The sequence below is a fragment of the Symsagittifera roscoffensis genome, chromosome 10, assembly GCF_963678635.1.
Source record: "Symsagittifera roscoffensis chromosome 10, txSymRosc1.1, whole genome shotgun sequence".
Classification (NCBI taxonomy): domain Eukaryota; kingdom Metazoa; phylum Xenacoelomorpha; order Acoela; family Convolutidae; genus Symsagittifera; species Symsagittifera roscoffensis.
In genome coordinates, this window is record NC_087071.1 from 34,852,469 (window position 1) to 34,864,599 (window position 12,131).

The 12,131-nt window shown below is 34.6% G+C and overlaps 1 protein-coding gene across 1 annotated transcript in view; it reads left to right on the forward strand.

Annotated features, from left to right (window-relative positions):
- Window positions 1-12,131, forward strand: part of LOC134855641 (WD repeat-containing protein 35-like) — a 49,432-nt gene that overhangs the window by 35,568 nt on the left and 1,733 nt on the right. Inside the window, exons 21-28 of the mRNA XM_063872202.1 lie at window positions 331-443; window positions 1,937-2,036; window positions 3,427-3,558; window positions 3,881-4,004; window positions 5,985-6,087; window positions 6,483-6,593; window positions 6,874-6,948; window positions 11,970-12,081. Of these exons, the coding sequence (XP_063728272.1) occupies window positions 331-443; window positions 1,937-2,036; window positions 3,427-3,558; window positions 3,881-4,004; window positions 5,985-6,087; window positions 6,483-6,593; window positions 6,874-6,948; window positions 11,970-12,081 (870 nt within the window). The remainder of the gene's footprint in view (window positions 1-330; window positions 444-1,936; window positions 2,037-3,426; window positions 3,559-3,880; window positions 4,005-5,984; window positions 6,088-6,482; window positions 6,594-6,873; window positions 6,949-11,969; window positions 12,082-12,131) is intronic.

Sequence of the window (12,131 nt, forward strand, 5' to 3'; positions counted from 1 at the left end):
ACAAGGATAGCCGGTTGCTGTGCAAGTAGATCAGAATGTTCCAACCACCTTCGTAGAAAAGCCACAAAAATATATTTTTTGTAGTTTTAATGTTTTTTCTGTGCGTTGTTGTGAAAGAGAACTTTACAAACGCGTAGAATGTTAGTGACTTAGGCATATCGACAAATGATTTTTTTTTTAGAAAAACGAATAATCGACGAATAAATTAAAAGAATTATAATTGTGTAAGTATGTTTTTTGGATTGCCTGTCCAGGCTTTACGCAATTTTTCATGTATTAAGTTGTATATTTGGTTCGCTCCAGATAATATAATGATATCTGGTTTTGTAGTGTGGAAAGGTGAGTGAAGCAATGGACTGTTGTATCATGCTGAACCAGTGGGATGCGACGATAGAACTGGCCAAACAGTCCAACTCTCGAGACATCGACAACATGCTGGCCAGGTACCTTTTTTCGCGGATTGTTTGGCACTTTTCACATCTGGTTTTTATAGGTTAGAGTTATGTTAAGCCTTCGGTGCCTTGATATATTGGGTCGGACCAATTTGCATGCTCGATTTGCATGTTCAAATTTTTTGATTTGATCGCTCAAATTTTCATCACAAGCGCAGTGTAGTGTGATATTACGATGCAACTTTTTTGCCAACTGAATTTGCAAATAAAAGTGCTACTTTTGACTATCGTTTTTTGCTGTTTTGTTTTTGATTGTTTTATGGTCACGCAACAGATGAACGGCAAATTGCGCGCTCAAATAAAGAATTTGTAAACAACGCTGAAGAAAACGATATTAGATTTTTGGTTTCGATATTTGGTTTTAATTTTTTGATTTCCCATCTGAATACAAAAATAAAATTAAGATCCAGTTTTCCTAACTTTATCGAAAAACTGTCAATCGTAAAATTTTGTTACTTGAATTTCGGTTCAAGTTCGCCGGTGGTTGCGCGTCGCCTCTTAGCAGCGATAACCGATTCTAACTTTTGTATAAAGTCCTACACTTAGTCCGCCAGCTCGCAACATGTTGGTGGTGTGTATATTGCGAGTTGTCTTTTAATGCAAATTGTCTATTATTGCGAGTTGTGTTCTGTTTCAGTTGTCATATTACTTTGGAAAATCTGCAACAAAATTCAGTGGAATAAAAATCTGTAAAAAAAGTTATTTTCCAATCTAATTGGTTTGAATTCACAACGATATCTCCATCCCCCTCTAAATCAATCAGGGAAAAGAGTGAATTAATAAAAAGCGAATGTAGAATAATAATAGTTGCAGAATTGAAGTCGAAGTGTGTAATTAACGTACAGAAACTAAAGCATACGCTGGTGCTAGGTTTCTTAGCAGACGCGCCAATGGCAAGCAGGGGTGACCGCTGGCTCCGCCTTGCTCTGCTGAGCTTACATTCAGTACCAGTAGGATTGTGCGCGTGAAGAAGTGTTTGCCGCTAACTCCGTTTTTTTTCTGTTTTTGAAGTTGATAGAGTTTAGTTGACAAACGGAGAGATAATTTTCTCAATTAGTAAATATCGACCCAAAACTAAGCCTTTTAAAAACCTGCCAATCAATTATGCGTCAGTTGTAGTATATCGGTGTCCTAAAAGACTAAAGTTTTTTATGCTACGCTCCGAAAATCAAAAAGATAATTCAAAATAGTTCTTAGTCACTCACTTGACGCTAAGTTTAAATCCGTTTTTCTCGATCTGATTCTAACCACTGAAATAGAGAATCTCCAACTTCATTTATCTCTGTGAAATAAAAACCAATTTTGATTTAATGTAGCCCATCTCAAACTAAGGTGTTCAAGTTTTATCTTTTTGTGAGATACAGACTAAAGTTTGGATAGTGAAATATATATATAATAAAAAGATAATAAAAAATAATAAATAATAAAAACAAGCCTCTAATAAAAATAATCATAATAAAAACATAATTGACATAATTTTTCAGGTATGCAACTCAATTGATTGAGAAGGGAAGAATCGTGGCGGCTGTGGAGCTGTACAAGAAAGCGGGAGATTACATTCAAGCGGCGAAGAAACTATTCGAGGTATGATTTATGGTGACCGCTCGACTAGCTTAAAGCTCGACTAGCATAAAAGTCGATACAGTTTTCAATTTTGAAATTTTTATGCTAGTAGATACACTAAATTGGTTGCGTCATGATAATCCTAATTTATTGAAGATAGGACGGAAAATGTCACTTAGCCTCTAAATGGGAAACATGGGGAATATTTTCGAAAAGTAAAGCAAAGCCATCTAGATCCACCATGTTTGGTTGCGCCAGTTTGTAATTTTTGTGCTGCGTAGATCTTTTGAGCGGGGAAATTCGAGATTTGATTTGTTCTGTTTGTTTGTGTGGTTGATAGTTAAGAGCCTAAAAAATTATGAGCATGAAAAATAATCCGGAATGTTTCAGAGGTTTTCCACAATCGTTAATAAGACAAAAGCGAATGATAATACCGAACATTCAAATGTCAATGCCATCACAACAATTGCGAGGCTAGAGTTCTCTTTTGGTTTCTAACTAAATTGGTTGCCTCTTGATAATCCTAATTTGGCCAAGATAGGACGGTAAATGTCATTTGTCCCCTTAAGGGAACACCTGGGAAATATTTTCGAAAAGTAAAGCCAAACCAAATAGATCCACCATGTTTAATAATACCAGTTTTTGAGATTTCTTGCTTCATAGATCTTTTGAGCAGGGAAATTCGTTAAGAGCCAAAGAGTCATTTCGATTGCCGATTTACTCTATCTTAGAAATCGTTCCAAATTGAATTGAGGCATGCTATTTGATCTTTTTAATACTTAGCTAAATGAAAAAATGTATTACTTTATAGTTAACATAGCGTGTGGCGGAAGATTTTCGCAAAATTTTTAAGTTTTCTTAGGAAGATTCATCAATTTTCTCTTAAACGAACACTGCTCCATAACCTTTAAGCACACTCGAAACCTTCGGGGCTTCGCTCTGATACGCGCACGAGCAGTCTTGTTCCGGTTTGACTTTTGATTTTATTAAAAAATTTTATTTCAAATTTATGGCTCCTTTTCCTTTTACACCATAAATACTCATGTGAGTTGTGGGAGCCAAATTTATTTGCTAAACAGAACGCAATTTCCGCTTTCCGATATCCAAATTTCAAAACGCGCAAAAACTGTGATTGACTTTTAGTTTGGAAAGTGAAATTCGTTTTTTATATTTCACTGCGGAATAAAGTATTTTCATTTGATCCAGTTGCTCAAATTAGATTTTTTTTTTCAAAAAATGTCAATCAAAGCAGGTTCTTGGAATTCAGTGAGCTTTAACATGATGTTTTTTTCTAAAACTAGGAAGTTGAATGTATTTCCAAAAAAAAATTTTTTTTTTCTGTTTTTTCCTTGACACTGTTCTGACCAACTGATATTTGAACATCCAAATAATATTTAGATGTTCTTTCTAGATAGCGAAAGAGGAAATTGGGAAGAAAAGCAGTCCCCTTCGCATCAAGAAGATCTACGTGTTAGCAGGCAAGCTGGTCGAGATGCACAGGGAAAAGTCACTCGGCACCAGATACAAGTCAAAGAACAGCGATGTGAGTGTAGTTGGTTTTTTTGCATGCACCAAACAGAATTGTTGCCCGGCCAATAGTTTTGTAAATAGTTTTCACGGTAACGGTGGTCGGAAATTATGTGCTTAGTAGCACACTTTCGTCTGACCATTAATATGTCGCGGAATCAAAGATGGCCGGAGTCAAAGTTGACCTGAGTCAAAAGGTCCGTGGGTTCCAGCTCAGATCCATGGGAATGCAAGCTACTAACTTCCAATACAAACTGGCCCAAAATTTGTTGAAGAGACATAGTTTATGAGAAAAGTATGCAGCTAAGATTAGTTCACGTTGTTGGTGTTATTTGTAGGCGTTAACTGGTCTGCTCGATGGCGATTCCTTTTCCGCCAATGACTCTAGGATACTGGACAATGCATGGAGGGGTGCAGAGGCATTCCATTTCTACGTACTCGCTCAAAGACAGTTCTACGCAGGCAAGTATTTAAAACTAGACAAATCGTCAACAGGGAGCGGGGAAAAATATTGTTTAAGAGTAATGAACGTAGTGAAGATTCTTATATAGGTCTTTCTGATTCTTGTTTTTTTTTCAGGTGAAGTCCTCAAATGCTCTAATGTGCATTCATACATATTGATGCACTTATGGATATATCCATTTTTTGGGAGTTATGGGAGTTCAAATGAACTTCATCGGCTGACAGTGAATTTAATTTTTAGATTTCCAATGGAATAAAAGCTTTACCTGTTGATCCAGTTTTCTCAATTTGGTTAAGTGTTGTCAAAAAAGCTTCAATCATAAATTTTTCTTGAAATTCAAAGAGCTTAAAGGGCATCTATTATTTGTAATTCTAAAGTTGAGATTTTTTTGAACCATGTCAGTTCTTTCTTGTTTACTTGCGTTCATTACTCTTTTCCAATCTTCGATTGGCTAGTGGCTAGGTTTTAATTTTTTTAGTGGCCAATTTTTGGCACATTTTCCTTTTCCATCTGTAGTTTTTGACAGTCACGCAGTTTTTGCCTTTAAATACTGAAATTTTTTCGACTTCACGAGATGTTATCTGCGCATTAACGAATTATGTGGATCATTAATACGAAAAAAGTCGAGACGGATTAACGATACAATATACCCCCGAATCGATTTAGCGGGAGAGAATATAGATTTTCCAGGAAAGAAGACTTGGAGACATGTCAACAAAAATTTAATGTTTTATTTGACAAAATTGGTTCTTGAAATTACATTAATTTAGGTAATAAACAGCATTCAAATGTTAACTCACATAAAAGTTGCGAAAAATGTTTGTGAGTTTGTTCGAGTTGCATACTTTAAACACTAATTAATACTTAGGTAGGTGAAATATTCTACGGTTGGTCACTTAAGAGGGATTGCACTGTTGATCTGTCGATACTAGATTCACAGTTATTTAATTTATTTTCTATTGAAGGTTCTAGAATCCCATAAAAAGAGGTGACATTTTTTAATCTCAAAAGTTCTAAAACTAATTTTAAAAAATGAAAATACAAGTATAAGTGACATTTTGGATACAGTCATGGGTCATTGAAAGTGCAACTTTTTGACTTCAACGAGCAAATGAACAAATTTTTAAAGTCTCGTTTTTTCCGTTTTGTCTGCAGCTATTAGATGTTGCAACTTTTTGATTTCACCTAGCAAATGAATGAAATTTTGACATATAATAGATGGAACTATTTGAAAGGACTTAATATTTGAAAGGCGAACAAAATAAACAATTTGAATTTATGGGCTGAAATTGGTTCTTCGGGAAGCTCTTGAGCTTGAATGACTTTTTACGGCGGCGAAATATGACAGTTAACAGAATTGAAAGAGTTGATTGGTCAGGTGTTCATAATCGGCTTATATTTCATGAATAAGTTTGCTCTGATGATCGAAATCAGTCAATAAAAAGCTGTTCCAGCAAATATTTTGAAAAAGTTGTAAAGATGTAATCTAGGCACAAGATTCTCATGAGCAGTTTTTTTGTATGTAAATGTTGTCCAGTTTTTTTGGTTAAGCTCCCAAGAACGTTTATTGCATATGTCGTTCAAACATTTATGATCGTTTCTCGACGCTGGGCCAAGTTCTCTTTCATTTCTTTCTTATTTCGCCGCCGTAAAATGTAAGTCAAGCTCAACACTTCCCAAAGAACCAATTTCAGCCCATAAATTCAAGTTCACTATATTGTTTGCGAAGATGTTTTCACAGCAAGAACACCTCTAAAAATAGTTGTGATATACTGGCAAATTGACGCCTTAAAAAGATGATTTGCAATTTTTGGCGCGGCTAAGCCTACCCAAATAGTTTTTATCTTGCATATGTCAAAATTTCATTCATTTGTTTGTCGAAATTCAAAAGTTGCAACTTTTCGTCTCGTGATTGTAGCAAGATACATACATCTTTGACCTGAGGTGACCTTCAATAATTAGATTTTTTTTTGTTGTAGAGAAGACGGAGATGGCAATGAGGACGTGTATGCAGCTGGTGGACTATGAGGACTACATTGACCCCATGTCCATCTACTCCCTCCTCGCCCTCAGTGCAATCAGGTATCCAAAGCTCATCATACATTTAACCGAAAAACGAATTGATTTTTTATTTGTTAGCTCAGTTACTGCATTCAACGGGCAGCGTGCTCGTGAACGCCGATTGGTTGGTTGCTTAGTTGTGTTCTGTAACTTGCATGCTGGTAGAAAGCAAGTTATAAGTAAGTTATAAGTGATAAGGCTCTTTATGAATGATATTAAATCAATAAATTGTGTCATAATGCAATAAATTGTTTCATAATTTTCTCTCAGGAAAACCATTTCTATTTCAGTTTTGGTTAAAATATCATGAGCAATGATAGAAGTCAGAAACAAAAACAACTTTTTTTATCTCTCAAAAATCGATTGCATGATTTGCAGTTGTTTCTCCTTAATAGATTTTTGGTCTCGCTTTTTAGATGCAGGAGTTTCGACATGGCTTCCAAAGCATTTGGAAGATTGGAGGAAGTTGCAAGTGAGGGTGAGGAGAAAGAAGAAATAGCACAACTGGCAGAGACTATTTTTGTTCGGTGAGTTGATTTAAATCATATAGAAGTTTGTAAGTTTTAAAAAACTGTGATTAATAAAGTGATTTATCATTTATTTGGGTCATGTGGCTTTGACAGGAAAAAGTTTTAAAATTTGTGTTCTCTCCAAACTTGATTTTTCGAGGTTTGAATTTTTGAGTTTTTCACTTATATTCATGTTCAAATTCTCAAAGGAATTCAAATTACGCTCTTCAATTACGAAAGCAGAGAGGGGTAGAAAAAACTTGGGTTTTTGTTGATTAAGTTTGGAGATTTATTTAAGACACCCTCCGAAAAGCAAGGCTAGTCTAGACAGGGACACATGTTTGAACTGCGGAGAGGCCAGTCTCTATAAATGGTGAGTAACATTCATACACTCTTGTGGTTTTACTTTTGAAGACTCGTGAACCTAGTGAATATTCTTATATAAGTCTTGGTGTTTTTTTTTCAGTTGTTTTTCAAGAAGTCGTATATGCGCTTTTTAAGAGTCGATGAACGAAGTGAAGACTCTTGTAAAGTTCGTGATGTTTTTTCAAGAGTCGATGGACGTAGTTCAGACTCTTATGTAAGTCGCCATTTTTTTCTTCAGGAAAAGTCTTAAAATTTGTTCAGGCTCAAAATTACTTTTCACGGTTTGACTTGATTTTTTTTTCAAGTTCAATTCATTTTTTTAAAAAGGAAGTCAAACTCCACTATCGAACAGCAAAAGTGTGAAGGTCACGAAAAACGCGATCGACTTCGAAAGTGAAGTTTAATTTTAAGGCCAGCGGGAGAAAAAGATTACCTATTGATATAGAGTTCTCAAGTTGGTTGAATTTTATTTTAAAAGAGCCCCTCATAACTTGTTTCTAAAATTAAAGGAGCTTTAAGGGCTTTTATTTTTTCTATTTCCTTGCGCTCATTGGCATTTCCAAGTGAATTACTTTGTTCACAGGATGATCAAAAGTGGGGGTCATCTCCCGCATTACTTTCTTCAACTAAGTGACAAATTTTGAGATGTCTGCATTTTAAACGCCCGTTCTTTTGAATTTTGTTTTGGTTGTAAATTTATCAAACCCGATTCAATATATCAAATTTTTATCATTTGTTCTCCATAATCGTCCTGAAAGTTTGTGGGATTTTTTAAAGTTGGCTTAGGGGCCTCTTTTTGACGGTTTGATGAGCAAAAATAATTATATTTAATTGTTTTAAGGGGGTACTAAACCCTTTTTGACTTTTCATGTTTTTCTAATTAGTTTTTTCGACTCAGCGTGTGTAGGCTCAAGAATTGTCGGCTTGGTTACCACTTTGTAACTTTTGTTTGGACGCTAATTTAACATTCATTTATCATTCTTGGCATATTTTTAAGAGTAGATGAGTGCAGACTTATATAGGTCGTGATGATTTTTTTGTTCAAGGCAATTTGCTCAGGCTCAAATTTCGCGGTTTCATTTTTGAATTCCTTTTACGTTCAGTTTGTTTGCTGAATTTAAAGGAAAGCAAACTCCCCTATTGAAGAGCAAAAGTGTAAAGGCCACGAAAAAGGTGATAGACTTCTAGTTTCGAAAGTGGGTCTTAGTTTTCAGACTTCCTAGCGGAATAATTAGTTTACATATTGATCGAGAATTCTAAATTGGGCTTATTTTTATCCAAAAATGATATTTGTTAATTAAAAGAATTTCAAAGAGCTTAAAGTCCATCTGTTTTTTCTTTTGTAATTTGAAAGTAATTCGAAATTTTTTCATAAAGAGAGTCAAAGGGTAACAATGCTTAAACGATGGCAATACTCAGTCGCTGTTTAAGAGCCAATGACCGTGGTGAAGACTCATTATAGGTCGTGATTATTTTGTCAAGTCTTCATTTTTTTTCAGGCTCAAATTTGATTTTCAGTTTTTTTTATATCTTTTCAGGCTCAGTTGATTTCCTTTGTTAAAAGGGAGGCAAATTTCAGTATCGAACAGCAATCGTATGAAGATCACAATAAACATGGTTGGATCCGAATTTTGAAAGTGAAACTCATTTTTCAGCTTTCGCTGCGGAATAAAAACTTTACCCATTGATTCTTTTTCCCCACATTGAATTAATTTGATCAAAAAAAGAGTGAATCTTAATTTTTATCAATTGTTTTTGAAATTCAAAGAACTTGAAGGCCATCTATTTGTTTTGAAAATTGACTGTTGATTTTTTGTTTAAAAAAAACGAAATATTTCTTCTGTTTCCTTGCGTTCCTTGACTAAGCTCCTTGACCATATAATTTGAAATTTGAACGTTTTTTCCGTTTCCTTGCGATCATTGATACTTGTCCAAATGTCTGCTGTCTATCTTTTTCTCTCAAAATGAAGCTCTTACCACGCACCGCTATTCAAAATTTTTTTCGCACTACTTACTGTATCAGGTACTGGCGGTTTTCTTTGTTCTGCCTCATTTGTAATGTTTAACCTACTGGTCTTTGTTTTGCTCTGTATCCCATGTTGTACTAGCTTGTCGTGCTTTTCGGAAAAAAAATGTCCACCAAGATAGCAAAGACCAGAATGGAAAACAAAGAAAAATTTAACAGCTTCCGGTTAGAGAAATACTAAGAAGAAATATGAGTTAAATTGAAACGAACCCACAATAAAGAATTAATTATATACTTCAAGATCCGAAAGCTCTGATTTCTCTTTCATTTTGTCTTTGATAATTTAAACTACGAGAAACTTTTCTCTTTGGTATCGATTCCAGTTTCAATGTTTTAATTGTTTTCACTAGCGCGGAATACGCGTCAAGCATCATCGATAAGTTCTGAAAGGCACGTATGCATATCTCCAGCATGCTGGATGTTTTTAACCTAGTGACGCGTAGTGGAACAATGAAGCTTTTATGTGACGCTTATATTGCTCGTGATGATTTATTTTCTGTTTCTTTTTCAGCAAAAAAGTAATATTTGTTCACGCTCAAATTTGTTTCGTTGTGGTTTTCATTCGTTTTCTTTTTTAAATGAATGCAAATTTTGCTATTGAATGTAATAGTCACGAACAATTTGATCGACTATTACACCAGTGGACAAATTTAAGTGCAATTTCAGAATTTTTTTCTCTAAAATGCCCGTTTTCAACGTCATTTTTGAAAAAAATTTTTCCATGTTCAGCAAATTTTCTACGTAGACTAAGAACAAATTATCAGAACTACCCTCTATGAAACTATCAGTACTTGATTTCAATGACTTACCAAGGTAATCCGGGTCTGAAAATGCCAGTTTTCTTCATCTTCACTTCCTTTTGTATCGTAGTGAATTCTTTCTTGAATAAGCGGATTAAAACGTTGTTCATACGAATCGATACATTCTCAGCGAGAATGTTGAACTAATCAGTGTGAAAACTTTACTAAGCTGGGCTGTTTCTCGCGAAATGAAAAATTTTGTGCAGATGAGGAAATATGGAAATTTCAGACCCGAATTATATTGGTAAGTCTTCGAAACCAAATACTGATCGTTTCATAGAGGGTAGCTTTGGTCTATGTAATTCAGTTTTCCTGAAGTTTGGTTGAAATTTGTTAAAAATGGAAATTGAAACAGGCATTTTCGAGAGCTTTGAAAATGGATTTTACTTTTCACAGTTCCCAGCAGAATCAAAAAGATTACCTATTAATTCACTTTTCTCAAAATGATTACATTTTATCAAAAGTATGTCAGTCATCAAATTTCTTTGAAATTTGAAGCGCTTTTGAGGTCATATTTTTTCTTTGAATTTCGAAATTTGATGATTTTTCGAAAAATTATTTTTCTCTTTAAAAAAGAACCGGATTTGTTTCCTTTCGTTTATTGACAGGTTCCCGACTGTCGGTTGGCTATTTTCGATTTTGAGCTGAGGTTTCGAAATCTTCAAAATGTATATGAAACATTTCTGTGGAACAAGTTTTTCCAATGCTCCTAATTTGTCTGAATTTGAAGAAATTACGAAAATAGTTTTACAAAATAGTTTTTTTTTACTGTATTGAATGTTCGAACCTCACACAATTATGTATTTAAACTAGCGATCAGATCAGTGTATTAGTACGAGCCTTCTTTTTTTCTAAGCTAATTCGCAAATAAAAATGTTCATTAAAAGTGTTCACGTATTTGGAAATTTCACTGTAGCATTGTAAATTGCATAGCATCTGTTCTCTGCTTTATTTGTGGCTATTTGCTAATAAGCTTCCGTGGCTGAGTGGTAAGTGTCTGTGACTCTAAATCTCAAGTTCGCCGGTTGAAATTTGAGGCTTATTTCTACTTTTCGTATTGAATTTTTTGTTGTGTTTTCGCTAGTGTTTGCGAAACTAAGTTTCGTCCCTGTGTATCTTTTTGATTGATAGCTTACGTATATGAACCAATCGAATCATAAAATAGATACCACATAAACCAACCAAAAACAAGGAGAAGTTACCTTGAAACCTTATTAAAAGCTGCTTTCTGTGATGCAGATTTCAATGCAATTTGGTCAACTTTAGGTTCGCCTAAATGCTCCGTGAAGTTTCCGTTGGTTAATATTCCGGATGAATTTCTCCGCTGGATCAAAGACCATTTTGCGAGGATCGAAACCTTTAAACTGTCAATGCTTTACAGGGAATCTAACAATCTAAAGGACAGTTGAAACATTCGGGCTTCCACCTTGATGCGACCCTTTGACTCTTTTCCAGTTTCGTACCCCCTCTTAAATTAACCTTATAAGTTGCCTAAAAGTTGTTACGACGGCTATTTGCATGCAAGAAAAGGATCAAATCTATTCACTTGAGCTAGCTAACTGTTTAAGAGTAATTAACGTGTTAGTGAGTACTCTTATATAGGTCTTGCTGATTTTTTTTTTTCATTTTGATTTTTTTTTGCGGTTTGACTTGTGGTTTCTTCATTAAAACAAAAATTCATTGCTTTTCTTTTGTTAGAAGGAAGGCAAACTCCACTATCGAACAGCAAAATTGTAAAGGTCACGAAAAACGTGATCGACTTCTAATTTTGAAAATGGAAATTAATTATCAGATTTCTCAGCGAAATGAAAGTTTTACCTATTGATCCAGTTTTCTCAAATTGGGTTAATTTTATAAATGGTTCCACAAATTCAAAAAGCTTTAAGACCATCTATTTTTCTTTTTGAAATTCAAAAGTTGAAGATTTAAAAAAAAATCGATTTTGTTTTTCAGTTTCCTTGCGTTCATTACTTTTTTCCAACTTCCACTTGGCTATGTTTGAACTGTTTCAGTTTTAAATTGTTTCATAATAACAAATTTGAAATAGGAAAATGTATTTCAGCGAAAACGAAAGCGTAACTGGAAAAGAGTGGAATATTCCGTGTTCTGTTGTCCTTTAATAACTCACATAGTTTTTCTATACATTGAATATTGATTTGTACTGTTCGGTATGTGTGGTGATTGTGTGTGTTGATGTGTTAGGTCGAAGCAGTGTGAGAATGAGCAGTGCAATAGCAAGTACCCCATCTGTGTCCTGTCTGGCAGACCCATCCTCAACTGGTCCTTCTGGGTGTGTCCCTCCTGCAAACACAAGGTACATACATACACGCTACCCTACACTACATTACACTATACTACATTATA